At 40.9% G+C, this 27,923-nt stretch overlaps 1 protein-coding gene across 1 annotated transcript in view; it reads left to right on the top strand.

Annotated features, from left to right (window-relative positions):
• The window catches only part of LOC108440704 (pro-neuregulin-3, membrane-bound isoform), a 553,144-nt gene that overhangs the window by 482,794 nt on the left and 42,427 nt on the right, over window positions 1-27,923 (top strand). The window contains exon 4 of the mRNA XM_017719726.2: window positions 19,970-19,996. Within this exon, the coding sequence (XP_017575215.1) occupies window positions 19,970-19,996 (27 nt within the window). The remainder of the gene's footprint in view (window positions 1-19,969; window positions 19,997-27,923) is intronic.

Below are 27,923 nucleotides of genomic sequence, written 5' to 3'. Positions count from 1 at the left end.
GCAATTTAGGCAGGTGGCATTTTGAATAGTTTATGATCACAACAAAAGTCAAAGGGTTCCATCATCTCTAATTCAGGAGAACAAAGATAAGCCAGCACTGCTGACGGCCACAAATTATAAATGTTAAAACAGCAGGTCAAAGGTTAGTTTACACAAACAACTATGACCGATACTGCCGCTGAAGGCTCATTTCAATGAGGTGAAGTCATGCATTTAAATAGTGACAGCGGGGGGCCCTGGAAGATTTGTTGGTGTGGTTTACAGCACAGTTTGGCTTATTGTGAAGTACAAATATGAACAAAACTCCTCGCAGCCACTTTAAACAACTGCCTCTGTATTCAGACATCACCTCAAACCAGTGTTGATAGAGAATCAATCACTTTCGTCAATGACCACTATCAGTATGGAGGAGCCTTGTCTAAGATCAGTCCTGCTTTGTGAATACTGACCCTGCTGCTGCTTGAAATGGCTCAAAAGCTCTATTCACTTTCAGAGATCACAGTAAGTCATGCAATGCTCTATACTGTTAGAAATAAAGCTTCTGTCCAAGCGCATTATTTGTTCATCAAGGTACAAACAATGTTAATGATCCCTCAAAGATACAACAGTGGGTTTAAGGTCCAATTGTGCCCCTTAAATAAGTTTTTCCAGATGAAAAGTTCGTATTTGTACTGTTTTCAAAACCTAATGTTTTAAAATAGACCAGGAAAATAAAAGCCTGGGACGGAATGTGTGGAGTCAGCACAACTCCGACAATATAATTTCAGTGGATTATGGTTCAGATACGTTTCCTGACTAAAGGTACTGGGCTGTACCTATAAGGGTACCACCCCCCATGACAAGAGGGGTGCTGCCCCAGTGACAGTTTCGTAAACCACACTGGCAGGACTGGATGACCTTAACCAAGACCTAGATGTGGTTTGAGCAGGTAGACAGAAGTTTTAGCTATGCATTTTTACAGAGATCATTTGGGTGACTATTGAGTTCTGTTGGTTGTTAGCAATGTTAGTGTTGTAGCTCCAATTCCAAGTGTGGCCTCCAAACAAGTTTTGGCTGATTAAATCAGGGGCTCTAAATGAATGGGAATTCTAAATTAGAATGATAGCTAAGTTAGTTAAAGCTCAATCACAGCTTGCCCACTTGAGGCTTTGTCAGGTTTTTATTTGAACAGTTCCTCTTATGTTCTGTGATCTAGTTTTGCTTTTAACAGTACAATTATTAGCCTGAGCTGATTTTCTATAGCTCATGTTATGTAACTAGACACAGTGGCTGGGAGGTGAAGCACATCGACTCATCAGATGTAAATATTTATATAAAGGAAAATGGAAAAAAAATAAAGATCTGTGGGCCAGATTTAAGAATGCACATTAAATATCCATGAAGTATGAAATGATGTGGTAATGTGGCCAGTGGGCTGTCAGTTTGGGACCTCTGCTCCAAAAGTTATCACAGGAAACTATCATATGCACTGTTTTATGATAAACTTTTGGCCTAAGACATATTTTTTAATCCATTTATGGCAGAGATGTACATGCAGAATGTTGTCGGACAAACTAGTCCCCAAAGCAAACTTATTTTAGCATCAAAATGACACATCAAAACTCACGACACACGTAGGTTCACTGTGTACATTGTGATCACTGGTTCCAATCACTACCACTGTAAGCCAGCAGGTTTCTCCTTCTTAGTGAACCATTCCACGTCAAACCACTCTAAATTAGAGCATGCAATGTCAACTCTTATGCTTGTATTTTGGCACACACAGCACTTGTACTCCCAACTCCCTGAAATGGCAACTTCCATAAACCTCAGGTTGTATAATACTCACTGATCTCTTTTTCTGAAGCAGTAGGCAGGGCTACACGTCTACAAGCTGTCCCCAGGATGTCACTTCCTTTTACATTTACTGCACCCTGTTGTAGGCAGGACAGCGAGGAAGAGAGGTCAGATAAGACCAGGTGATCTCAGCATGGCAATTTACTTCACTGCTTGTAGTTATTCAGCAAATAAATTCAAGGCCTAGATTTATACCAGCATGCATCATTTGCAAGAAGGTTCAAAGCCATGTGTTTAATGAGGCCACTCTGTTTTAGGAGCCATCTCAATCTTATATGTGTACATATCATTGGCCAACCATGACTAGGGCCTCAGCTAGGCCCTCAGTTTGGGCCATAAATCTGAAAACGTCAACAAATGAGAAAAAGTCTCTACGGTAAAGTTGATTTCCATTAGTGTCCCCATTGGATTTCTAGTTAACACTGGTTAACTGTGCACACGGATGTTTTTTTAGCTGTTCTAGATTTAAATAGAGACACTGGGGGCTTAAAAGGTAAAATGCATTCTATGTGCTTTATTCAAAGCCTGTAACAGATGTTAACATATTTTACCTTGAACACTCACTGGCCACTTTATTAGGTAGTAAATATGCTAGTAAATGCTAGTAAAAGGCTGGACCCCTTTTGCCTTCAGAACTGCCTTAAGTCTTGACCAACCCTACATGCCTAAATGTGCTGAGTTGCGGCCGTGTGATTGGCTGATTAGCTATTTGAGTTAACAAGCAATTGAACATTTGTACCTAATAAAGTGGCCGGGGAGCGTATGTTGCTGTTTTGCAGGAAGTCTTTCAGTAAAGAGTTCTGGCAAAAACAACTATCAGAAACCTGGTCAGTGATGAATTAATAACTTTCAGAAAGATAATTCTCTCACAAAATTAGTCCCACCCATCTTAAATTTAAAGCGTGATTGGCTGAGTACTCTGTAATAATGCTGGCAGTTAATCTAATTTAAGGCCTTCTGTCCAGCTCCTGATGGACTAACCAATGGGAGGGCTTGCTTGGTCGTATGCAAATAGATGCTTCAAAATTCTGAACGGACGATTCACAGTTGGGTGTTTCAAATTAATTTGGTTTTGTTTCCAATCTAAATAAATAAATAAATGATCACTACCATATTAGCAGAGTCTGAAAACAACAAGCTTGATAAATTTGTAAAAAAAGAAAAAATGGATGCCACAATATTCTGTTTGGAGAACTTTCTGTTGGGTCTTTCAGGACTTTTGTCACAGGAATTCTGTTTGCTAAATAAATAAATAAATACAACATTATTACCATGTTTGCAGAGCCTAAAAAAAGGAGCTCGATGATTCAATAAAAAAAAGAAAATCTGAACTTTAAATCTAAACAATTTACTTTTTTTTTTTTTTAATTCCCAGTAGTCATAGACTTTTTCACGATGTGTAAATAACAGCTGCGTTTTTCTTTGTGTCTTTATTCCTATTTATATTCAATGAATAACAGACAAACGGAAATGGTCCAAAATTGGAGTAAATCTTGTTACACTGACTTCCATTAAAAGAATGTTTTCACATATTTATTTACATTAAAATGCAGTTTTTCAGTTTGTACGTTGATCTTGTAATTAGGTTTGGCTCAGTTCACACTCTCGCACATGACTTCTCTAACTGGGGCCCATATGTACACATTGTCACTTCTGTGTTTTCATTATCCACTATGCCAGGAAACAAATTAAATCAAGGGTGTGAATTACTGTACGCGGCAAAGCAGCGTTCAGATCAAGTCTTGGGCGGATGAATAATTTAGCAATCCACCTCCCAGAAACTGCTCAGGGACATCTTTGCACTTTTTTCCCTACATGAATATAAATCTGCTTTTATTGGCCTGGCAATTCTCAAAATCACCCACACATGTGTTCACACATACACGCTTGCTGCTGTGCAGCAGAACGGAGTCATTCTCACTCTTTCTCCTGCCCGCATGATTCAGACGTGGTTAGGGAGAGTCAGAGGAGGGTGGGCTGGTCAGTTGTAGCTGTCGGAGAGATGAGGGAGAGAGTTTTGGTCTCCAAGGGCTTCGTTTACTTTTGTTTGGTTAGCAGATCAAGAGAGCAGAACCATAATATCTGTTTTCGACTCCTGCTTCTAAACGTCCTCCCGCTTTATCCTGATCCTCCACAGCTAAAGCCCATTGCTTTTCTCTTTCAATTACTTCTCCCTTCCAGCTGTGGATCTGTGCATTCTGTCCTCCTCCTTTCTCCCTTTCTCGCTTACTGTTCTTGCCTCTGTATAAATCTCCCTTCATCTCTCTCTATCTCTGTCCATCCTCCCTCCTACTGTACACTCTCTCTTTCTCTCTTTATCTCTCTCTATCTCTGTCCATCCTCCCTCCTACTGTACACTCTCTCTCTTTCTCTCTTCATCTCTCTCTATCTCTGTCCATCCTCCCTCCTACTGTACACTCTCTCTCTTTCTCTCTTCATCTCTCTCTCTCTCTGTCCATCCTCCCTCCTACTGTACACTCTCTCTCTTTCTCTCTTCATCTCTCTCTATCTCTGTCCATCCTCCCTCCTACTGTACACTCTCTCTCTTTCTCTCTTCATCTCTCTCTATCTCTGTCCATCCACCCTTCTACTGTACACTCTCTCTTTCTCTCTCTTTCTCTCTCTCTCTCTCTCTCTCTTTCTCTCGCTCTCTCTCTCTATCCTTTCTCCATCCTCCCTTCTACTGCCCCCCCCTCTCTCTCTCTCTGTCTCTATCACTCTCTATCTCTCTATCCTTTCTCCATCCTCCCTTCTACTGTCCCCTCTCTCTCTCTCTCTGTCTCTATCACTCTCTATCTCTCTATCCTTTCTCCATACTCCCTTCTACCATCCCCTCTCTCTCTCTCTCTCTCTCTCTTCTCTCTCTATTACTCTCTATCTCTCTATCCTTTCTCCATCCTCCCTTCTACTGTCCTCTCTCTCTCTCTATCACTCTCTATCCTTTCTCCATCCTCCCTTCTACCGTCCCCTCTCTCTCTCTCTCTCTCTCTCTCTCTCTCTCTCTCTCCATCTTTGTGCTTCCCCTTGTTATAACTGAACATGTTATCTCTTATCAGGTCCTGCCATGGTTTCAATTATCAGACTTTGGGATTCACTTCTTTAACCCTAGAGAGCTTCGGGTATCATGCTTCTCCATCTGCAGTTTGAGTTAGAAGACGTCAAACGTGGCCCCAAGTCCTTCAACGACGTCCTGTTAGGGAATTTTTTTATGGTTGAGGGAAACAGAACGAAATCCACACTATTCATACCAATTTCTACAAACTGACAGCTCAGCCATGCAGAGGTTTGCATGCATGTATGTTGGAGAGGGTCTGAGGCCTAAAACATGCGCCGCCATGTGAGAATCAGTTCAGTGTGCTGTGGCATTAACGTGGCATTCCAGCCTAAATCTTTGTGTCATACGTTATTCCTTCTATGTAATTTGTCATGTTACACAATATTCTGTGTTACATAAAATCCATCAGGCTTAATGACCACTTAACTATTGTTTTCATGTTTTCCTTTAACAATGTTCCTTAACTACAATACCCAGCATGCATTACAAACTCATCATACAATCACTGGGAATATGTGTGGTGACACTTTATCCTGACAGCTAGACAAGCCACTGATCTACAGGCTAATAATTTGCTGTTGTAGGAAAAAAAAAACTCCAAAATGTCCAAAATGGTCATTTTACAGGAGAATGAAAAATCATGCTTTACTTTGAATGTAAGTCAATGGAACCAGATGTTTAACCAAGTCATTTTGGGCTTTTCTTTTGGTCCATTTAACATGAAATTTATACCCAATGTAAAGGGCAATAAGTATGCTCAAATTATGTCAAAACCTGAAAAACTCAGCACAAAATGGACTTTATAGGCCAGATTTTTTGCCCTTTCAGTCAAACCAAAGAAGCCAAACTGAGCCAAGACATCTTGGTAGCCAAGTATCATCCTAACTTTAGCATTTATCTTGTCGTCTTCCTCATCCGATGAGTCATTTCTGGGCTTTGAGTAAAGCTCTCCATTGTAACAATGACTTGAAGTCAGTTTCTACAGTTATGCTTATTAAAGCGTCCATTACTCCTTAGCTACATTAGCCTTAGCAAACTATTGCTTAAAGCTCAACAAGAGCATCTCTGCACATCTTAATCCTCTTTAATTAGGGCCTTTGGTGTTCTCCTCACCCCTCACCTCTCATCTGACCTGAGGAACGTTATTCGTCAATGTGCTAGAGACCACTGCACGGTGCTTAGTGCCATCTAGTCTATATCCTTTCCCCCCTCCTTCTCTGTTCCACTGCAAGCGTATGTTTGGCAAGATAAGATTTCAGATATAAGACCCAATCTCCTCTTATCTGGCCTCATATCGGAGCAGGGGACAGTCTCAGGGAGGCATGTGAACACCTTGCTGTCTAATCAGATATCCATACAAGACATCTGGAAGCTTCTCATCCAAACATCATTGTTATCAACAGTGTAGAGGAACGTCGGTCATCTTTCATCAAAAAGTCGGCCTTTTGAAATATGCTGGAGAGGAAAACCGCAGGAGAACAGGTTCTCCTGTGTATGATGATAGTGATGAGTTTCCTCATTTGGGTCATTGTAAACTCACCATCTTTTACTATTACACTACGTAAGCAATTCATAAGCAATGCACACAAATTGGCCATGACATTAGAGCCTCCTCTGAGGTTTTAAACTGACAGGGGGCTCCCGATTGGGGGAGCTGTCTAAGCGTTGTCCCTATCATCAGGAGATTGTGAGTATGGCCCCTGGAGATGCTACAGCCGACCAGAGCTGGGAGCCCTGGCCTTGCTTTCCTTGGGTAATATGCCACCCTCCATCTCCCTATCACTCAGTACCATGTTAGTTAGTGCAGGCATCTGTTATCTGACATGTTATCTGAGCACGTTTGGCTGTCCATGACATTGTGTTATCGGCACTTTGCAAGTCTTGGAGGAAGCTTGTGCTAGCTTTCGCCCTCCTAGCACTGGTGGTATTGGATTTTGGGACTCCTTATGAGTTGCTGGAATTGGAGACGTTTAAATTGCCGAAAAAAATGGAAAAAACAAAAGGCTCATTGAATATGATGACATGCATTTAAAGCTACTCACACAGCGTTGTTCAATACCTCAACATGCTAGCATTGGCCAGCATCGTGCTGCCTAAGGGGGGAAGATGTAAGATCACCCAGAGAGAACGAGTAGGCCACAAATGGAAATGCCATCACTGGGAATCAAATTCATGATCCTCTGGTGATAAGGCTAATGCTAGATGGCTACGCCATTCTGGAGGCCCATTCCTATGTTTGTAAGAGGACAGCATTATTGCAAAATGACGCAATGGTTCTCAGACTGGTCCTCGGACCCCAGACAGACCACAGTTTTGCATATTTCCAACCTACAAAAGAACTCTAACTAGGTGTCCCTAGGGACTGGTTTGAAGACCACTGCCCTAAAGGTTTCCACATAGCAGTGTTTTAAACAGCACCTTGTGGTTGGTGGATTAGATGAAGCCAAGGCTTTACAACATTTTCTGTTTTATTCATCTTTTTCTTTGATGAGCTCCACAAACACAATGACATCATTTTCTCTCTCAGCATCATCAGTTTGGGCCATAAGCATGTTCATTTACACTGCTCTAATTATCTGAGCAGCTGGTTTACGATGACTGTCATTTAGGAGAGGATGAAGCATCGTATGCTTTTAAAAAGAAATCCGACGCGTTGTCACAGCATTCTGGGCATATTTTTCAAATCTGGGAAATGACCGTGTCTGTTCTCCGTGTCGCTGTCAGTACAGACTGTGTGCGGAATACAATATAACAGAGCAGAGAGGAGCTCGCTGTTCACTGGAATAGGCCAGGAGCTCAAACGAGGGAGGGGGGGGGGGGGGGGGGGCAGTGGAGACAGAGAAAGAGAAAGAGCAACAGATAGAGAACATGGAGAAAAAGTAAGAGAGAGAGAGGAAATAAAGAAAAGAGAAAGAAAGCAGAGAAAGAGATGGGAGCAGGAGAGAGAAAGGGAGAGTGATAAAGAACAAGAAAAGGAGGGATGGAAGCAGAGAAAAAGAGAAAAAACGTGACATAGAAGAGGATAAAAGAGAAGGGGATAAAGAATGAGAAATGGAGAGAGAAAAGGAGAAAAATAGAAACAGAGAGAGAGAGAGAGAGAGAGGGAAGGGGAGAGAAAAGGAGAGAGGGGAAAGAAAAATATGGAGGGAGAGATGGGAAGAGATAAAAAGGAAGAAAGAGAGAGGGAACAAAATGAAAGAAAGGGAGAAAGAGAAAGAGGGGGGGGGGGGGAGGTAGAAAGTGAAAAAAGGGAGAGGTAAAAAAGAAGACAAAAGGAGCGAGATAAAGGGGAGAAATGAGAGAGAGAAAGAGAGCGGGAACAAAATGAAAATGAAAAGGGAAGAAAACGAAAGGGGGATAGAGAGAGGAGGACAAACAGAGAGAGAATTTGAAAGGTAGATATGCAACTTTTCACCAGCAGATGAATGTTATTTCATTATTTCATTACAACCTACAACTCTAACAACGTCAAAGCCTTCCGTCTCACACGGATGAAGAGCGATGGTCAGGTCTGTCCAGCTCCTGATTTCAAAATGTCTTTATTAATGCAAAGTTGAATAGCGCAGAAATGTAGTAGCCATTTACTAATATATCCTCTTACTGCTAGAGGAGGTTTGGATTTCATGAACAAAACAACAAAAAAAAAAGAGTCTTTTCTTCTTCAGTGCCATCATGTGTGTCATATGAAAATGCACTCACCACCAAATAACACCTTCCGCCTTCCATTAGAGAAAAGAATATAAAAACCTTTCAAATGTGAAATCCAACCCTGTTTTTATGTGTTTACGCCAGTTTGGAGCAAGCTTCACAGCTCCGTCACACATCTTTGGGCTGCAGTGACAAGGTTGAAGAACATTAAGAGAAAATAGAGATGTTTTAAATAGGACTGTGAAGGTTAGTGTGTTAATAATGTGTTCATATGATAAAGTATTAGTCATTAATCATTTCCTATTTTGAGCCCCTAACCATCTATAGTAGCGTAGGCTGAAGCCCAGCTGCAATGCACTGTACATTGCTTTGATGAAATACACGACTGTAGCCCTCTTGTTCAAATACAGCCTTTGAGTTGCTTTTTAAACTGCTAATAAAGACGCTACTCATTTCGCCCACTTCTACACGCACGTACAAATCTTCTAAACCACTTATCCTTCTGGGTCACTCCAGAGGTGGAGCCTATCTCAGCAGTCATTGGGTGGAAGATAGGATATACCCTGGACAGGTCACCAGTCCCACTTATGTAGCTTTTATTTAGCCTCCAATGGAAATTTGCATTCTCACCTTCCAGATCAAGTTCTCAGAGTTCTCCCCCCTCTCTCAATCAGTCTTCCCTCATACTAACACCACGGTAAAGACATGGTCTAAACTCACAAACTATCATTTTTAATGCTTAACTACACAAAACTATGTGATTAATTAAAATGAATGTTTTATCCACTCGTTTTAAGTTAAGTGATACTTTTTTGATCCCGCAAACGGGGAAATTCCACCTCCGCATTTAACCCATCTGTGAAGTGAAACACCACATACACACTAGTGAACACACACACTAGGGGGCAGTGAGCACACTAGGGGGCAGTGAGCACACTTGCCCGGAGCGGTGGGCAGCCCTATCCACGGCGCCCGGGGAGCAGTTGGGGGTTAGGTGTCTTGCTCAAGGACACCTCAGTCATGTGCTGTCAACCCTGGGGATTGAACCGGCGACCTTCTGGTCACAGGGCCAATTCCCTAACCTCCAGCCCACGACTGCCCCTTTAGAATACAATGCAAAGTCTGTTACAATATGTACCAACTTTATCACAGTTGAAGTACAGTGTCCATTTCATGTAACCTGTTTATACTTAGATATCAGCTCCATAGATTTGGAGTCTTCAAAGGTTAGTATTAAACTAGGTCTTCACGATTAAAAGCGTTGGTTCTTCAAAGGTTCTTTAGTAAAAAGAATGGTTCAATTTAGGACCATGAACATTCAAAGAACCCTTTGCATGGGTAAAGGATTCTGGTCATCGCAAAAAGGGCTCTCCAGATGTGCTGTAGATGGTTCTATACAGAACCTTTTTGAACGGAGTTCTATATAGCACCAAAACGGGTTCTTCTATTTTTACAAACTTGACATCATAACAATAGACAACCTGTTTTTGGTGCTATATACACCCTTAAAAATGATAGTTCTTCAAGGGTTCTCTATAGAACCACACTCTTTTGCAGGATTTTTTGCATCATGAAAAAGTTCTTCAGTATTGATAGAGAATTTGTTTTATATGGCTCTATGTAGAACTTAAAAAGTGGTTCTATGTAGCACCATAAAAGTTCTTCTGTTATTACAAGCTTGACATTATAACAAGAAAAACCCTCTTTGGTGCTATATATAAAAACCTTTCCAAAAAGGTTCTATACAGAATCTTCCACCAAGAACCATGAATACTCAAAGATCCCTTTGCATCATGAAGGATTCTATGCATCATCTTCTTCAGATTGATGAAGAATGTGTTTTATATGGTTCTAGATAGAACCTTTATGAAAAGAGCTCTGTATAGCATCAAAAAGGGTTCATCTATTGTTACATGATGGACATCATAACAAAAAAAGAACCCTTTCTGTTGCTATAGCTAAACCTTTTCAAAAAGGTTCTACATAGAACCATATACAGCAGAAATAGATATACACCACCAATCTGGAGAACCCTTTTGCAATGTAAAGAATCCTTTAGACATGAAGAGGGTTCTGTGAGTGTTCAGGGTTCTACAACCATTTTCTTGACTTCATAACTCTCGGAGAACCAACTTAAGATCTTAAGAACCATTTCACCATGCAAAGAGCCATTTAAGCATGAAATGTCCATCTGCACTTGGGCTGCTTTTGATTTCGCTGAGACTAAGAGGGAACTTGTGGTTTCACTGCCTTCCTTCCACACTGCAGCCTTACGCCTGTAGATTTACACAGAGCTAACAGACACTCAACGTGAACCCTGACTGTGATTGCTCTGGAGAAGAGAGAGAGAGAGAGAGAGAGAGAGAGAGAGAGAGAGAGAGAGAGAGAGAGAGAGAGAGAGACATCACGTGGAGAAGAAGAAAGATCTCGCTTCCAGGTCCTCTTTGATGGAAACGTGCAGATAAAAGAGTCTGCCAGCTGACAGTGGAGGCGGGTGAACTCCTGCTCGGTAATATAGATAAATTCTTTGCGACATCATTGTTGAGCAGATGAATAGTTTTGTCTCCATTTCAACAGAGAACCCTTATCGGAGACCAGTTGGCGGAGGACTGTAAATGAAATTTGATGCATCTCCTCTGCTTGCTGGCGACTAAAGCCGTTTAAGTTGAGTGCTTTTTCTCAAGGACAAAAAGAAGAGCGGTAGAGGCCTTGGCTAGCTCCCTGCACTGATTTCATTTGCGATAGCACACAGCACATAAAATACAGAACGATCTGGGACACTAACAGATGAGCGGGGTGAAGTCAAAGCTAGCTGATATCGATTAAAATTAACATACATCAAATTAACAAACAAAGTCTGGTCCATACTGGCTGTAATGTATGGATGCGAGACCAGACGGCTGCTGAGTGCATTTACAGGCCATATTCAATTAGAGTGAAATAACCTTCCAGCAAACCTAATGGAAACATCTGATTTGTGAGCTAATAATAATGAGATAAGCGATCTGTGCTACAAAATATGCAGGGAAACGCTGATTAACATGACCTCATCTGTTATCTTGACTCTATCCTGAATCATTATTATTATTATCAGAGTTAAAGGAGCTATCAGGAGCGTTCGGCTTAGAATCTGTAATTTCATTCTCAGTTCTTCGCCATGAATACCGGAGGAGCTCAGCCAAAATTTGGCAGGAGTTTTAGAACTTGGAAACAAATAGAACTCTAATAAACTGCAATAACTGAAAAAAGTGTTGCGCAAATATAATGTGGGGTAACTCTGAAGTCAAGGCTGCAACGTTGATCTCCATGGCTAAAGCCTACTTAGGGATATATGTAAAAGTATGGAGGAAAGGTTGAAGAGTTGTGGCATGTGCAAAAGTTTGGACACCATTTCAGTTGTAAAGTTTTAACCTTACGTGGTCGACAAACACGCCACTGTGTCAAATTAGATGCCTCTCTGTGTTTCTGTTTGTATGAGCCATATTTAAGTGTTTTGATGGTTTTATATGTTCTCTTCTGTTGGCTTTATGAGTGTGCGCCCCCTATAGGTGATTGGTGCCACCCTATAAATCTGTGACTGAGATGCCTGACGGAAAGGAAGGCAGAACTCCTAACAGTTATTAATGCGATGTCTATGGACTTCAGGCTATTACTGCAAAATTTCATTTTGTGTTTCTATCTATTCATAATACATTTCCAGCGATATTTTGCATCAAATACCCTCTTTGGAATTCTTGGAAACCAACTGTGAGTCTGCCACTGAATCTGTCTTCTTCTGTGTGGTAAAGACAACTGGAAACTGGAAACAAGGGGTTAAAGGATCAACTCAAACTGTTTTTACCATTACATTACATTACATCTAAGGAATAACACATGAAGACATATGGTCCAAACAGTTCCTGAGGCGGTAGAGTCACCCTTTTCATTACATCCTGTCATGAAATCATACATGGCCTACATTCGAAGTTATGAGGCTATGAAGACAAGTTGAGATACACGCCATCTGCCTCTCGCTGTGAGTAGCTGATGGATTTATGTGTGCATCGTCTGCCTCTTACTTGTAATTGGTAGACGTGTGTGTTTGTCTATATTTTGCATGAAACCGACCAATGGACACTCAGGAAATCACACAGATGTGAAATGGCATGTAAAACGTTTGCAGCCTCTGAAGTTGCTGCAGCAGTTCTGAGAAGCAGTAATGAGGAGAACTATGTCTACTATGTCATTCATACATTCCACTGTTTTTGTGAAAACAAGACTGAACACAGAACATTTTTTCTGCCAGAACAACTCAGAACGCAAGAGTGAAGGAGGACAATTTGTATTTCCTCAGTTGAAAGATAACAGTTCAGTAGAAATTAAAGAGTCTTTGGCATACGTTCCCGGCGTCCTCGGTCCAGGTCTCGGAGCATTGAGGCCCTTGCTGATCTTGCGGATGAGATTGCAGAGGTGAAGCCAACTCCTGGACAACCAGACAGGGACCCAACTGGTGGTGGTGGAGGGGAGGAAGGAGGGGTACATCAAAATGTCGGCACCTGAAAGCAGCAGAATAGGTACGCAAGTCGACTTGAAGACAGGTGTAGGCCCAGGATTAGTCAGGAATAATGAATTAACGAATGACGTAGCATGAGAGTCTTCCTGGCAGTAAACTCGCAGTAAAGCTTCCATTTCAAGCACCAAAACAAGTAAAGCTGTTTTCACAAGCGATATTAAGAATCTCTAAAACCGGACAGGTCAAAAGCGACTCATTATAGAGAGAGCTAAAATGTTAATATATAACACATGGCTATCATTTCATGCGCAAGTGCCCGAAGGCATATTTAAGAATTAATATGCAAAAAAAGAAAGAAAATGCCCTTAGTACCCAGAGGGATAAAGTCCATGTACAGCAGAAATAAATATGTGCTCTGCATTTGTCACACCACAGAAACATGTGATATTAACTACTCAGACAAATTTGAATGATTAAAAAGATACTAAGTTTTTAAGTTCAAAATAGCGTCAAAAACTAATGCTCTATTACACATTTTAATAAGCTCAGAACAGCTCAATCTGTTCCGTGTAGTCACTGAACAATAAGCCTTAGTGATAATTGAGTCTGATAAATCCTCTGGCTTCCAATCATGTGCTAACTCTCAAAAAGCAAGGGCACCTCAGCAGCTGGCTGAAGATCTGAAAATGAAGCTGATGTTCAGAGCAGAGGAGGCTATGAAATCGCTGTTGTTGGATCAAAACCTCTCCAAAATGCTAACATTACAGGAGAAGGAAAAAACCTACTTTACTTTTAATGTAAGTCTATGGAACCAGACATTTTCTCCAAGTAATTTTGGGTCATTTCTGTGGGTCCAGTCATCACGACGTTCATAGACAATATATAGGACCACAGGTACTTTCAAATTATGTCAAAAACGGAAAAATGAAGATGAAAGATACGAGGTTTTGTTCCTACAGCAACTAAATGATACATACACACTTCCAGCTCAAAGTTTCCATTGTCTGAAATGGCATTAAGAACTGGCAGACGAGGGGCACTGTAGAACTCAAGGGAAGATCTGTACGTCCTCGAAAGCTCCCAAACTGAACTGCTTATTTTTGAACTGCTTTCTGCTAGAAAGGCAAAGCAAAACCCCCACGTAACAGCAAAGCGCATGCAGGAAGGTTTAACTGAAACAGAAGTGATTGGGTCTACTGTGCAGTGTTTCTTGAATAAACATGATCTGCAAAATCCATCTATTAACCATAGGGTGAACCTTTATGCTTTGGGGTTGAATTGGGACAATCACCTGAACCCCCTCCCCCAAATTTATCTTGCATAATTAGTAGCCCCCTTTGGTGCACCCTGTTATTTTGCATCAGTGTGTAATTAGAATTCATTTTGATTGGTATCAGCCTGATTTTACTACTGCGGATCAGCACTATCCCTACAGCAATCCCAGCCCATCTCGGTTGTCCCGAATAGCTGTTTTTTAAATGAAATCTTTTGCATGCCTCCTCATTTAGTACCAGTTTATACCAGCTGGCTGTGCAGTAAAGCACAGAAATTGTTCCTCAGGCCTGTTTGTTTAAAGCTACGTTAGTAAATTCTGACCCTTGTTGGGGTTTGAGAGAAACCAAAGGCATGAAAGAGTAACTGGAGTGGAAAATTGTAAGATTTAGAAGCAAATACATCTGCCAGCCAAGGACTATTCTCTGGAATAATTGTTTGACAGTAACTCTAGGCAGGTGGAGAGGCTTATTTTTAGAGCTATGCATAAAAGGTATGCAGGTGGACTAGGGAAGTAAAATTCTGAAACCCCACAGTTTGCACCTGCCTCACCGTCTGCCTCTCTTCATGCTCTGACATCACAGGTCATCCACACTGTTCCTTTTTCAGGCCATTTGTTTATTCACAACAGGATCATAAAAAGTACTATACAGGTGTATTTTTATTCTTCAACATGCACACAGTGTAATTGCTCCATCAAAGGAACAACAATGGTCTTGAGGGCTTCGAGTCAAGACAAGGGGTATGGAGTCAATGTAACCACATTGAAATAAGGTACAAATATGTTCTATAAAGGTACTGAAGACCCTTGAGGGATAACACCCTAGTGATGGTTTATTACTGTATTATGACTTTTTTTTGCATATTGTGTGTATACTTTGAATTGTATTGACAACAGTGCAAATGGTTATTTTATAAGAAATCCAACAACTTCACAAACTTCAAAACATGTCAAAACCTTTTTTCACTGTGGTGTTCTAAAATTACTAGTAGCAGAAGTCAATGGAATCAGATTCTAAGCAAATTTGTGATTTTTTTGTGTCATTTCAAAGTATTATGCAGCTTTGCATCTTCACTAAACTGGATTGTATGTGGTTCCCACCCAGTAGCTACCAAGCTGTGGGGGGTGGGGCGGGGGGGTTGAGGGGGGGGGGGGGTGAAGGCTAGCACATGTTTCATCCAAGACACATCTGGGGGCTTCACAATCTTATGTACATAGCCACATGAAAAAAGCTTGGTGTTATTTTTGATTCTGCTCTTAAAAAGCAAATAGGCCCTGTTGTGGGAGGTAGTGTCAGTCAGGTTTGTCACATCTGCAGCTGGTCCAAAATGTAGGCTCCTGACTGGCCCCGAGAAAAGGAGGAGCATTACCCTGTACTTGCGTCATTGCACTGGTTACCAGTAAAATGTAGAACTGAATTTTTAGAGTTTTATTGTTCGTTTTTAAGGCAATGCGTGGCCGGGCTTCGAGCTACATCTCTGACCTCCTTAGGTTCCATCAGACCTCATGAGTCTTACGATCTTCTAATCACTTCCTCTTAGCCATTCCATGCTCTTGCATGAGATTCAAATGGAAACTGGGCCTTTTCTGTAGCTTCCTCAGGAATCTGGATTCTCTCCATTTTTCATAAAAGATTTCCCTACAATAGAGGTTTTTAAGTCAATTATAAAAACCCACCTGTTCTCTCAGGCTTTTAAGTATTTTCAATGATAGGCTCTTGGTTGGTTCTGTCTTGCCAGCGTAGCTCTGAGATTTTGTCCTATTTTGTTTTATTGTTTTCGTCCGATTTAGTTTGTTTTATCTTGCATGTTGTTTTTTATTTTTCTCGTTCAATGTATTGTGTAGTTTTGATTAGTTAGTAGTGAATATTTAATAAATATTGTTGTGCAGCACTTTGGCCAACACATGTTGCCTTTTAAATGTGCTATAGAAATAAAGGTGACTTGACTTGACTTGACTTGACTTGACACACTTGATGGAGAATGCTAACTGCCAATTCTGTTGCACCAGCTAACAGATGTCTGGGTTGGCTAGCATCACACTGAGTGCAGGAGTGGGGACCATCCTACTCACTCAGAAAAACTGGAGCCAATTATGTTCTCTTTGACTCCCAGCAACAGATGGTTGTAGCAGCACTGGGAACTTGTGATCTCCCAATGATAGGGCCAATTCTTAGATAGCTGCACCACTGTGATGTATTTGAATCATTATCTACACAAACATAAAGACTAGACGGAACTCAGAATTGGCAGATGTGCAATATTAAAGGGGTTTGGATTGAGATTAGACAGTAAGAAATTTGGATCAGAACGTCTCCATTAGCATTGGTTACCAATTGATTCAGTCTCTCAGTAGAGCAATTACAGTGATCAGGCATCACATTCTGACCACCTCCTTGTTTCTACACTCATGGTCCACTTTATCAGCTCCACTTACTGTGTAGCAGCACTTTGTAGTTCTACAGTTACAGACTGTAGTCCATCTGTTTCTCTGATACTTTGTTACCCTGTTCTTCAGTGATCAGGACCCTCATAGACCCTCACAGAGCAGGTACTATCTGAGTGGTGGGTCATTCTCAGCACTGCAGTAACACGGATGTGGTGGTGGTGGTGTGTTAGTGTGTGTGCTGGTGCGAGTGGATCAGACACAGCAGTGCTGCTGGAGTTTCTAAACACTGTGTCCACTCACTGTCCACTCTATTAGACACTCCTACCTTGTCAGTCCACCCTGTAGATGTAAAGTCAGAGACGACAGCTCATCTGCTGCTGCACAGTTTCTGTTGGTCCTCCTCTCGTCCTTCATCAGTGGTCACAGGACGCTGCCCACAGGATGCTGTTGGCTGGATAATTTTGGTTGGTGGACTATTCTCAGTCCAGCAGCGACACTGGGGTGATTAAAAACTCCAGCAGCAGTGCTGAGTCTGATCCACTCAAACCGACCACTGAAGAACAGGGTAACAGAGTATCAGAGAAACAGATGGACTACAGTCTGTAACTGTAGAACTACAAAGTGCAGCTATACAGTAAGTGGAGCTGATAAGATGGACAATGAGTGTAGAAACAAGGTGGTGGTCAGAATGTTATGCCTGATGAATAGAACCCTGGATGCAAAGTGACTTCACCTTCTTATTGAGAACTATGCAATTTTGCTGATTTAATATGATCAGCGTTTCTCAGCTAAAAAGTGAAACCACTATTTTATCAAATCTAGTTACTAGCATCAAAAATCAGAGCTCGTCTTTGACTGTCAGCCACCACGCGATGTCATTTTACCTTGAATCTGCCTGGCTAGCTTGTGACACCTGACTGATATTACCTGATAAAGTAACTTCTGACAGAACTCCTACAGTAGGACCTAGACAGCAGCCACATGTATACGCTATCTGCGGTTTCTCATGGCTCCAATCACAACACACACCCCTGCACATCACTCATTTCAGCATGTTTGAATGGGTAGAATCTCTTCAACTAATAAAAAGAAACATTAAAACGAATCTAGTTTGAACAAAAAAGCATACAGGCTATGTGTATTCGATTTCATGTTAGATCAGGGTTTCTCTCTTATCTCTTTTTGCTCCAGACTTGTTCACAGAGGCTTGAAGGATTTGATCTGTTACTGTGGTGCTGTGCCGGTTGCTCAACTGCATTAGAAGGAGGCAAAAAAATAAATCAAAAAGCCAAGCAGCTGTGAAGCAGAGCCACTGTATGTTGCAGAAACCATTTAAAGCACTGTTAACCAGACACATATAAGGAGAGAAACTGCTGTGGACACAGGGATTTGAAGCAAAACAAGCAATTTGCCTCTGGAATTGGATCCAGCCCCTGTGTTAGTTCACATATGGAATGCCGGGTGATCTGTAATTATGTTTCATGAAAAATCATGTCAAATCTTGATAATACTTCGTGCAAACAAGTCACTACATGCGCAGAACACAACTTGCTTTAAAATGATGTACCTCAAGCCTGGCATCAGAGGGTCAAGTTAGTGGGTGACACCCAACCAACTGACCATTATGTGTCGAGAAACTTGCATATCGCTGCTGTTGGAAGAAAACCTTGTAAGTGCATTTTTGTTGTTTTTCAGTTTTTGTCATAATTTGAATATGCATGTTGGCCTTTACATTGTCTGCAAATTTCACGACGAATGGACGAAAAGAAATGACCCAAAATGACTTCGAGAAAAAGTCTGGTTCCATTGACTTACATTAAAACCGAAGTAGGTTTTTTCCTTCTCCTGTAAAGTTACCATTTTGGAGATACAAGGTTTCCTTCCAATAACAGCGATACACTGCCACAAGCATCAGTAAATAAATAACAATGCCTAGTGAAACTCTCTCTATCTCATGGATGTGTTATTCGTATTCACAACGAAGACAGCAGACTGGAAATCCAAGCAGGAATTCAGAAGTAGCCAGAGTTGTTGAAGGAGAAGACTATATATGTTTCATATGATTCTGGCGATGTGTTCACCTTCTCAGAGTTGCCATTTAATATTTAACCAAAGCTATCTGAGGAGATGTCAGGAGGAAAATGGCAACACAAACAATAAGCTAGGAATAACATATTGTACACAAGAGCACTTTTTTCTAGGAGCTGAAGCTTATTTGCTGGGATTGCGAAGTCAGATATTAGTTACTATATAACTTCTATAACTAACCCTAACTGTTACAGACAGCCCACCTCAGAAGTGTTTTTCCCCTTGTTGTGATGTGTCTGTCAATCATCATTCGCAAAAATAATGAGCTCCTGGATTTGATGCTCAAGAATTCCAATCTTTAACCTCCTGGAAACCTTCTGGCTCACACAGCAATGACCTCAATAAACTGAATTAGAGCAGATGAACTCTTGGAAACACAGGAATCGAGTTTTACAGGTTCTACAATAAAATGTTTTCTAGAACGACATGTCAAAATATCATGAATTTTGTTCTGAATGTTTATTTAAAGGCGTGAAAAATGGATCAAGACGGTTTTAATGTGTGGCTTTTAACATGTGAGGCTGATCTGTTAAGACAAACTGCACATAGGACCACTTCCTCATGAGGTGCAGTGTGTGGGACCCATGAAGAAAATGAAAAAGACATAGCCGTGCTCATATATGACCTGTATTCCCACTAAAACATTTGACTAATTCTACTTAAGTTAAATAAACTGATTTTATAAAAACAATATAGCAGCTAAATCACTGGACATCTTGTTTGTGGCTACTCTAAAGAAGGATGGAGAGCTTTTGCCTCTCTTTATTACATCTGGTAACACTTTACTGTAGGGTGTGGTTCAGACTGCATGACACCTACTGGAGGATGTTAACCTAGGAGCACCTGAACATCTTCATGCAACCTATAAAACTACAGTCACTATCTTGAGAACTCTGTTAATCCTAAAATCCACCATTATCTGCAAGGGCTGCATGGCTAACACATCTCTTACTGTACACTAAGTTCTGGAAGCTCATCATTAACAAACTAAGAGTACATGTTCAATCCTCCTACGCAAGATCATGATAAGCTGCTCATGCTAAATCTTTCTCCACAGGCTCTGGAATCAAGCCAGGCTACATATAGAAATGCATAAAATAGCTATAGGCTGTGTAGCATGTAACGTTGCTAATACCATTCTCTCTCTCTCTCTCTCTCTCTCTTTCTCTCTTGCCCTTCGCCGGAGCAGCGGATCACTTGGGCATCGAGTTCATGGGTAAGAAAAAGCTCTTTTCTTGTTGGCTTGGCAATGAGTCACACTAGGAGAGTTTGCATTTGCCAAGAATATTTGGGCTGCAGCACAACTGCCGTGGCTGTCCATGTTTGTTTGTTTATTGTTTTTTTTTGTGCATCTGAAAGGAGAATTTTTGGCTCCAAAACCCTTTTTAGCACCTTTATTTTTAAGAATAACAATGGACTGAGTTAGCTGAGAGACAGCAATGTCTCTCCAATGTCTCACCAATTTCTGTTATTTCTGGCAAACTCGTGAAAGCGTCTTTCTCCCTGGTCGTTATACATGTTCAAACTCAACAAGTTCCTCTCCAAGAGGTCCTGCTGAAGCATTTACATCCTCTCTCATAAATCCGCACGGTTCCTTTCTCTTTGCAGTAATCCACGTTAATCATGTCGTATCTTTTCATCCATACTTGTCATGTTATGGTATTCAAATGTAAGGATTTCAGGGATGTAGATGTGGCTCAGATTCTTCCACTCCTCCAATCATCTGCCTCGTCCCCCTGCAGAATACTAATGCTCGACAGTCTCCTTGGAAACAGTCAGAGGAGAGTTGCCGGAGATGCGATGTGTTGGCTCAGTAACTAACAGCATGGCTGTGTACGAAAACTCCAAGAGTGTTTGTAAAAGAATTGGCAATGAAAATTTGCATAGCACTGCCAATTTTCGCTTTCAAAAGCCACAAAATTATGATTAATAATAGTTTGCTTTTGATTATCTATCACTTAATTTATTGATTGAAATCATGCTGTGCCTTTTAAATCAACAAATTAAGATTATTTTGCGCAGTGTTTCCAACACACACACACACACACACACACACACACAAAACTACACACAAAACTATTTGAATAAATAACACGCTACACTTGTGTGAGAACATTTGCAGGCCTTTAGCAACGTCTGGCCCCAAAGCCACCTCAGTTATGTACTTTAGTGTTGAAAAAAAGAAAAAGAAAAAAAAAGAATTGATACTTGAGCAGGAAAAGTAAGAATCTCTGCACTTTTTCTACAACTATTTCTTTGTGAGAAGTCCAATACCATAAAAAAGTCAGAGACCACTTCTCATTTATTTAAGTACAACTTAAAAAATCCACATTTTGCATTTATTACAGCTTCCATTCTGGTCAGAAGACTCACGTTCTGCTTTCCAAAGAAATCTGCGGGGATATTTCTTCCACACCTCCAAAGTTCAGTCTTAGAAGAACTTGCATTTTCTGCACCTCAAGATTCGAATAATCCCAAGACTCATTCAGGGCAAAAAGCACAAAAGTTTATCTGCAAGTAGAATTTGCCTTCAATCTAGTCGATACCTCTACTATTACTAATTAAAATTGTTGTAAGCTTAAAACTTGATTTGAGCAATTTTACTAAGCAAAACCATTTCCCTATATTGACATATAATTTAGTTGATTTTAAAAAATAAACCTAAAATCAGCAAAATTATCTGACAAAATTGATCATTTTACTCAATAAAGCTACTTTAAATATATACAAAATGTCTACACACAACTATAATAATCATATCATATTCATACAACCATCTCAAAATGAGAAATATGAGATATTTAGTCAAGATTTAGGCCGATTTCCCTTATGAAGATATTTTTTGCAGTGTGACGTTGAGTTCTGGACTCTGGGGTGGTCAGTCCATTGTTCACAGCCTCTTTGTTTGAGGTGTCCATCTCCTTTTCTCAGTGAGGTTCTTCTTGATCAGCTACACATTCTTTCAGACCCACAGCGCTGAGTGGTCTTCTCCCAGTGGAAGGTTGGCAGAAACACCTGTGGACGTTTTCAGATCTGAAGCAGCTTGATCCTCTCCTCTCTCTCAGAGATGAAAGCTTTAAGTGCTGTTTATCTGATGGGGGCAGTTTTGGTGTCTACCAGGTCTTGCATGGTTGTTAAAAGTCTCACCTTTTCAAAAATGTACTTATTTATTAAACAATCAACAACTTGTACTTGATAGCCATTTTACTGGAAATTAAATAAATGAAGGCTGAATGTTGGTGGCCCTGGTGGCTCAGAGAACTTAAATGCCTATAGCGATTTATTATATGACTTATATGAAAAATAGGCCAGAAAAAAGCCCTGCACATGTACATTTAAAGTAGGGACCCTTTTTTAGTTAAATTGGTGCTTAAAATGTCGCTCTTTGCTTACAGATGGAACTGACTTAAGGAAAAAGAGGTTCATCAGGTATATAAGCTGGCTGCCAAACAAGCATCGCAAACTTTATGTTCATGCAGCTGCCGCTATGAAATAAGCATGTGGGTAGCGCTGTCGCCCAGCGAGGAGGGCCTGGGTTCGATTCCCCTGCCGGGTGACCGGTGTCCTCTCCGTGTGGAGTTCTCTGGTTCTCCGGTTTCCTCCCACAGTCCAAAGCCATGCAGTCAGGCCAATTGGACATGCTGAATTGCCCCTGGGTGTGAGTGACTGTCTGTGTCTGTCTGTGTGCCCTGCGATGGACTGGCGACCTGTCCAGGGTGTATCCTGCCTTCCGCCCAATGAATGCTGGGATAGGCTCCAGCGCAACCCTGACGGAGAAGCGGCTTAGAAAATGAATGGATGGATGGATGGATGGCCTGAAAGTAAGACATGGCGGAGAGAGGCAGAGCCAATTGAGCAGAATTGCACGTAACAAGTTCGCCAAGAGTGTCGGCTGAATGCTTGTACTTTCAAGCTCGACTAGCTGAACATGAGTAGCAGCATGGAGGCAGAGGATCCGCTGGGAGAGGATGTGAAAGCAGGAAGGCTTTCGTTAATACACACACTGTTGACTTGCACTCTATATCTTGTCAATATTTAATTACCGCCCTGGTTTAAAACACAAGGCCTCAAATTAGCATAATCTAACTGACAGTTCGCTTCCGAATCCTTCAAGTCGTCTAAGGACAGGCTGGGTCGAAGGTATCATGTGCCCTCTCAATACCGTATCCAGAGGATCAGGCCTTCTGCTGTAATGTGACATCAAGTCAAATGTTTATCAATATTTTGATGGTAGAATTGAGCCTGGAAGGAGCTCGATTTGGCCCATATGTGGCCCAGTCATGTTGATTTTCAGTTTGCATCAGAGAGGCCCGAGACTCAGATAATGACACAGAGCAGCAAAAACAGCTTCAGATATGCTCTGACTTCTGGATCTGGCTTTTACCAAGGCAAAGAATTTTCTGCTCTGATATTGAAAGTGCAGTCTACTCTCTTAGGCTTGTGAATAGTTTCTTTCTAAGCTTTTTGCCCTCTTAGAGCTAAGACTACAATTGCGGTCTTTTTAGCAGGAGACATTGTTTAAACGTGCATAGAAACGGTCACTTAGAGCAGAACCAATTGTGTACTCAACTTTAAGAGTTTGTCCAGATTTTGATCGTCCAAAAGGAGCAATCCTGGAGAGCAAAGTGTCATCATAACCAGCTTGAGACATCCTCAGATTTTGCTATTGATGGCACAATAGCACTAGGAACAGAGAAACTAAGCCCAATCCCATTTCACCCTTTGCCTCTACCACTTAGCCCTTGGTCCTCTATTTGGCATGTTCACGTCTAAGGCTAGGGTGTCCCAATTTTTCTTGAGGTAGTGGGGTAGGGTGAAGTGTTTGGGCTACATGACCCTCCAAACAGTTTATTTTCGAGGCACGCTCCAAATAGAGTGTTATAAGAAAAAAGGAAGCTGGTGACAGACTTCGGCTGCATATCACCAAAGAATTAGTGGTGGCTGACAACAAATAATTGCTGCATCTGCCCCTTTTTTGAAAGAAAATGATTCCCTAAATGATCTAACTAAGATCTAACTAAAGCCCAGCAGTGAGGAGCTGAACTTGACTCTCTTCTGCTGTCGCTGAAGACGGGCCAGGTCGCCTACAGAGCAGTAGTAGTTGTTAATAAAGTAATGCTCTTTATTTATTTGAGGGTCCCATTTCATAGTGGAAGATGAAACCCAATTACAAAGCACAAGATCAAAAACAAGGGGTAGGGGTGAAAATAAGAAATGGGATTGGGGCCAAGAACTTGTGATGTCAGTACTCGTCAACACTCAAAACGCTCAGATGTTTCAACCACTAGCGTACCAAAAAAAGTTTCAGTGTCCTTTGAACAATAATTTGAAAAAGAAGTGTCACTATTTAAAACCTGCTTTTCATACCCAGTAGGACACTGAGTGTTGAAGCTAAATATACCAAAAGGATTAGGAAATAGCTGCTTTCTGCTGCTTTTAGGCAGGGAGCTTTTTCTTGAGCCAAATAAATACAAGGCAAAAATGTCCAATGTAAAAAACATATAGAGCATTCTCACACTTGCGTGTTTGTTAATGTGGAAGAGTAAATTGTGGCACTGAATGCTGTAAACAATGTGTTCCTAAATGCACCAATAATTTAACTAAACAGCTTTTCCTGAGTTTCCATTCGATCAACTGTAAAAAGGTCCAACTTCAGCTGTAAAGATCTGCTCGTCATGTGTCACTTTTAATGAGGTAGCCAATCAAAAAAGGAGGTAAAACTGAACTGGAGAGCGAATGGGGGCTGTACAGCAGGACAGATTTACTCACATTTATGCTTAAAAATGCTCCAAGACAAATATTTATTCACGGGCATATGTGCAGTCCTGGAGACTTTTTAAGCTTTGCTTAAAAACTTTGAGAAACAGATCTTCACCACAGTAGCTCAGTGATTCGTTTATGGTAATGTAGAAATACAATGCTGTGTCTCTCTGCTGGGTGTGTTCAGTGCTAATATTGCACTTGCTAATATTTGCATTGGCTGAGTACAAGGACTTCAATCTGGTGGAATTTTTTCTCCTCCCAAGTGAAGCTCAGTGAGTGCAAATGCGTTTAAGGCTGTGTGGTGTGGTGTTGAACACGAAGATTTGTCCCTTTTCTGCTTTGCAAAACTGGTATCAGGCAAATTCCTCACGGTTCCAGCATGGATTTTTTGCAGAACATGTTACCCTGTCTGAATGCAGCTGTTTTCACATGGAGATCCGGTGTCTGCCACGTTGATACTCCAGGGCTGCCTCTGAACAGCGTTAAACTCCACGGTGGCAGATGCACAAGTTCATATTTTAAGTTTTGTGTTACGTGGTTCGGCCAAGTCAAACTAGCCTTTCTGCCATGTTGAAGGAACAACCATAAATGCCAACTGCCCTCCTATCAACCACACTGAGACCAAAGGAATATTTTTAGGAAGGCTGAAAACTGGCGACCCTCCATTGCCACTCTGTTAAACGGTGCAGATGGAAGTTTAATAATGCTACTATTATAGCCAGATGTGACAACACAGTAACTGAGAGAAAGGTCTACATATCTAATATTTCTCTTCCTAACGCTGCTGCTGCTGTAAGGGTATTACAAGTTTGTTCAACCTGATTCTCAACATTTCACTTATAAAAAATTCAGAATTAGTAAAATACTCAATAAGTTTTCACTGACTGGCAAGGAATTCTGTTGTTTTCTAACATTTTATTTGAATGCTACCTTCATAGGGATGTGGATAGACATGCATAATCATTGAACAATATATTTAGAAAGCAAGATGATACTTTATGAAGTAAATTATATTGACAGTCCTCAACTGTAAATTTATGAAATACATTTGTAATTGTAAATGCATCGTAAACTTACATTGCAATTGTAGTGTGCACAAAGGTTAGTTTCACTTGGATTATTTTTGCTACTTGACGCTACAGAAGCATGTATAAATGATTGATTTGATGGGGCTTGATGATTGATTGGTTGCCCCACTAAATCACTCCCTGATATCGGATCTGCCCTTATGCCAATACAATAAATATCATACAATTAATGTATATTCAAAAATACTACACATTGCTATAGAAATGTGCTATTCAGTGTATTCAATAATCAAAAGTCTTGATTAAATTTTTTTTTTTTTTTATATATACCAGAACAAATTTTTTTTAGGGCAGCCCTTCTAACATCCACAAAACACCCAATGTGAACAGAGCCTAGCTTCTTCAGTAATTTGCACAATTCCAACTACAGGCAAACATGGATGAAAAAGGACTTTAAGGTAACTCCAACTGAAATTTAATAGATGACCAAAAAGTTTTATACGCAATTGTGATTTTGTGCCTGAAAAACATCCGGGCTCATAGTATGTGGGGAAAAATAAGAAACAAATGAAAGATTAAATAGGTGCCCTTCCATTCAGGATCAATTGCTTGGCTTATAATTTCCTTTGTCAGGACAGGCTCAGCCATTCTTAGTTAAGGGTATCACATTCTCTCTGAAGGCTGTATCCAATGAACCAGGCCTTCTGCTTTAATGTGACCTCAACACAAATGTCTATTAATATTTACTACATTATTGAATTTTCACTGGAATTTGACCAATTTGGTGCAACTGTGGCCCAGTTGAGTTGATTTTCAACAGCGAGAACCAAATGCCTGGCCTGAAAGTCAGTCTGGTTGGGTCTACCTGTGATTCCTTTAAAAACACAGTAAGAATCAACAATATAAGCTTGTTTTTCCCTCTTTTGCCATGTCAAATTGGCATCTGTCATGCTGGCACAAAAAGCTCAGCCTGTTACCTGCTAAAAGTCGGCCGCTCACTTTTAAAAACATAGCATCAGAGTGGGCATAAGCCACGGACTGTGTCTGGTAGCAGCTGATTGTGAAAGAAAGCTTGCTGAGATTGCTGTACTTGCTATGTTGTCAATATAATGGCCTGAATGCCATGGTAAAGAAAAAAAAGTCTCTGCAGCTGGACTCAGGCATATGCCAAGAGACTGAGGGGCATGTGTCAAGAGGTCAGCTTTTTTGATGATTCTCAGGGATACTAACGAGAGTGAAATGTCAGGTCTTTCGGTCACTCGGCTCAATAACAGGCCTCAGCACTGCTGTGTTCACACACATGCAAGTTTGTTCAATGTCTTTGTAGGATGTTTAGATATTCTTCTTTACTGATGTTTGTATCCTTTTTCTGTGTTTTCTTTCATCAATATTCTATTACTACAATACCCAGCATGCATTACACAAATTCACCATGTAACCACAGAATCCTCCCATGGCGATAAAGAAATCCTGGAAAATATACAATGCAGAGTGGTCAAAAGTTCATCCCACCTTCAAGTTACATCATCAGAAGGGGGATTCCTGGTCTTTAAACTGTAAAATCTCACTCTAGAGACTATTGCAGCACTGCCGTTGGGTGCGACTAGCCATGTTTATGGATGTTTACATTTGCTATTTTGGCCCGATTATCATGTTAACTTCAGGACTCAAAAGATCAGCTTTGGTATTTTTTTACTTTTCAAATAAAAACTAATAAAAAGCTTTTGGAGAGCAGCTGAACATCCCCACGGTGTCGAAATATGAATATATTCACCACTCTGGCCACATTTGGCTGCCACAATGAGCTAAATACACTAAAACATAAGCACAGAAATGAAAGTGTGGCATCTGCAAAGTTTCTCTGAGCATCAGTGAGACTTTTCTGGCTGGCACGCTTATCCTCAGGCTTGACAGTCAGAGAAAAGCACAAAGTCATTCGCCTGACGTGGAGTGACAAGTTGGACAAATCATGTCCCAGTGACGTCTAGATTCTGTACAATTGCGCCACAGAAGTGGAGAGAGGCTAACAGGCTAATGTTGACTGGCTGAGCCAGGCATGCATGAAGGAAGAAAGCCACAAATCCTGCCTCGTCATGTCTCTGGCTGATTCGCAGGAGGAAGATGACAGGCTTGTTTTTGAGACATGCTCCACTTTCCTAATGATGGAGCCGATTCCAGAGCCATGCTTTGGCTTCTTCAGGACACAGTGAGGTAGTGCTGGGCGATAAAGTTCAGTAGTAAGGTATTCTCCACCCATATTCTCAGAAATGATATTTTTGGTGAAAGTGGAGTGATAAGTTTAATTAATGATAACATTAATGAAGTGGTGCTTCCTGGGTAGGGGAAGGGTGG

Source organism: Pygocentrus nattereri, chromosome 5 (assembly GCF_015220715.1).
Source record: "Pygocentrus nattereri isolate fPygNat1 chromosome 5, fPygNat1.pri, whole genome shotgun sequence".
Taxonomy (NCBI): Eukaryota; Metazoa; Chordata; class Actinopteri; order Characiformes; family Serrasalmidae; genus Pygocentrus; species Pygocentrus nattereri.
The sequence above is the reverse complement of the archived record's forward strand: the minus strand, read 5'-3'. Positions and strand labels throughout refer to the sequence as shown.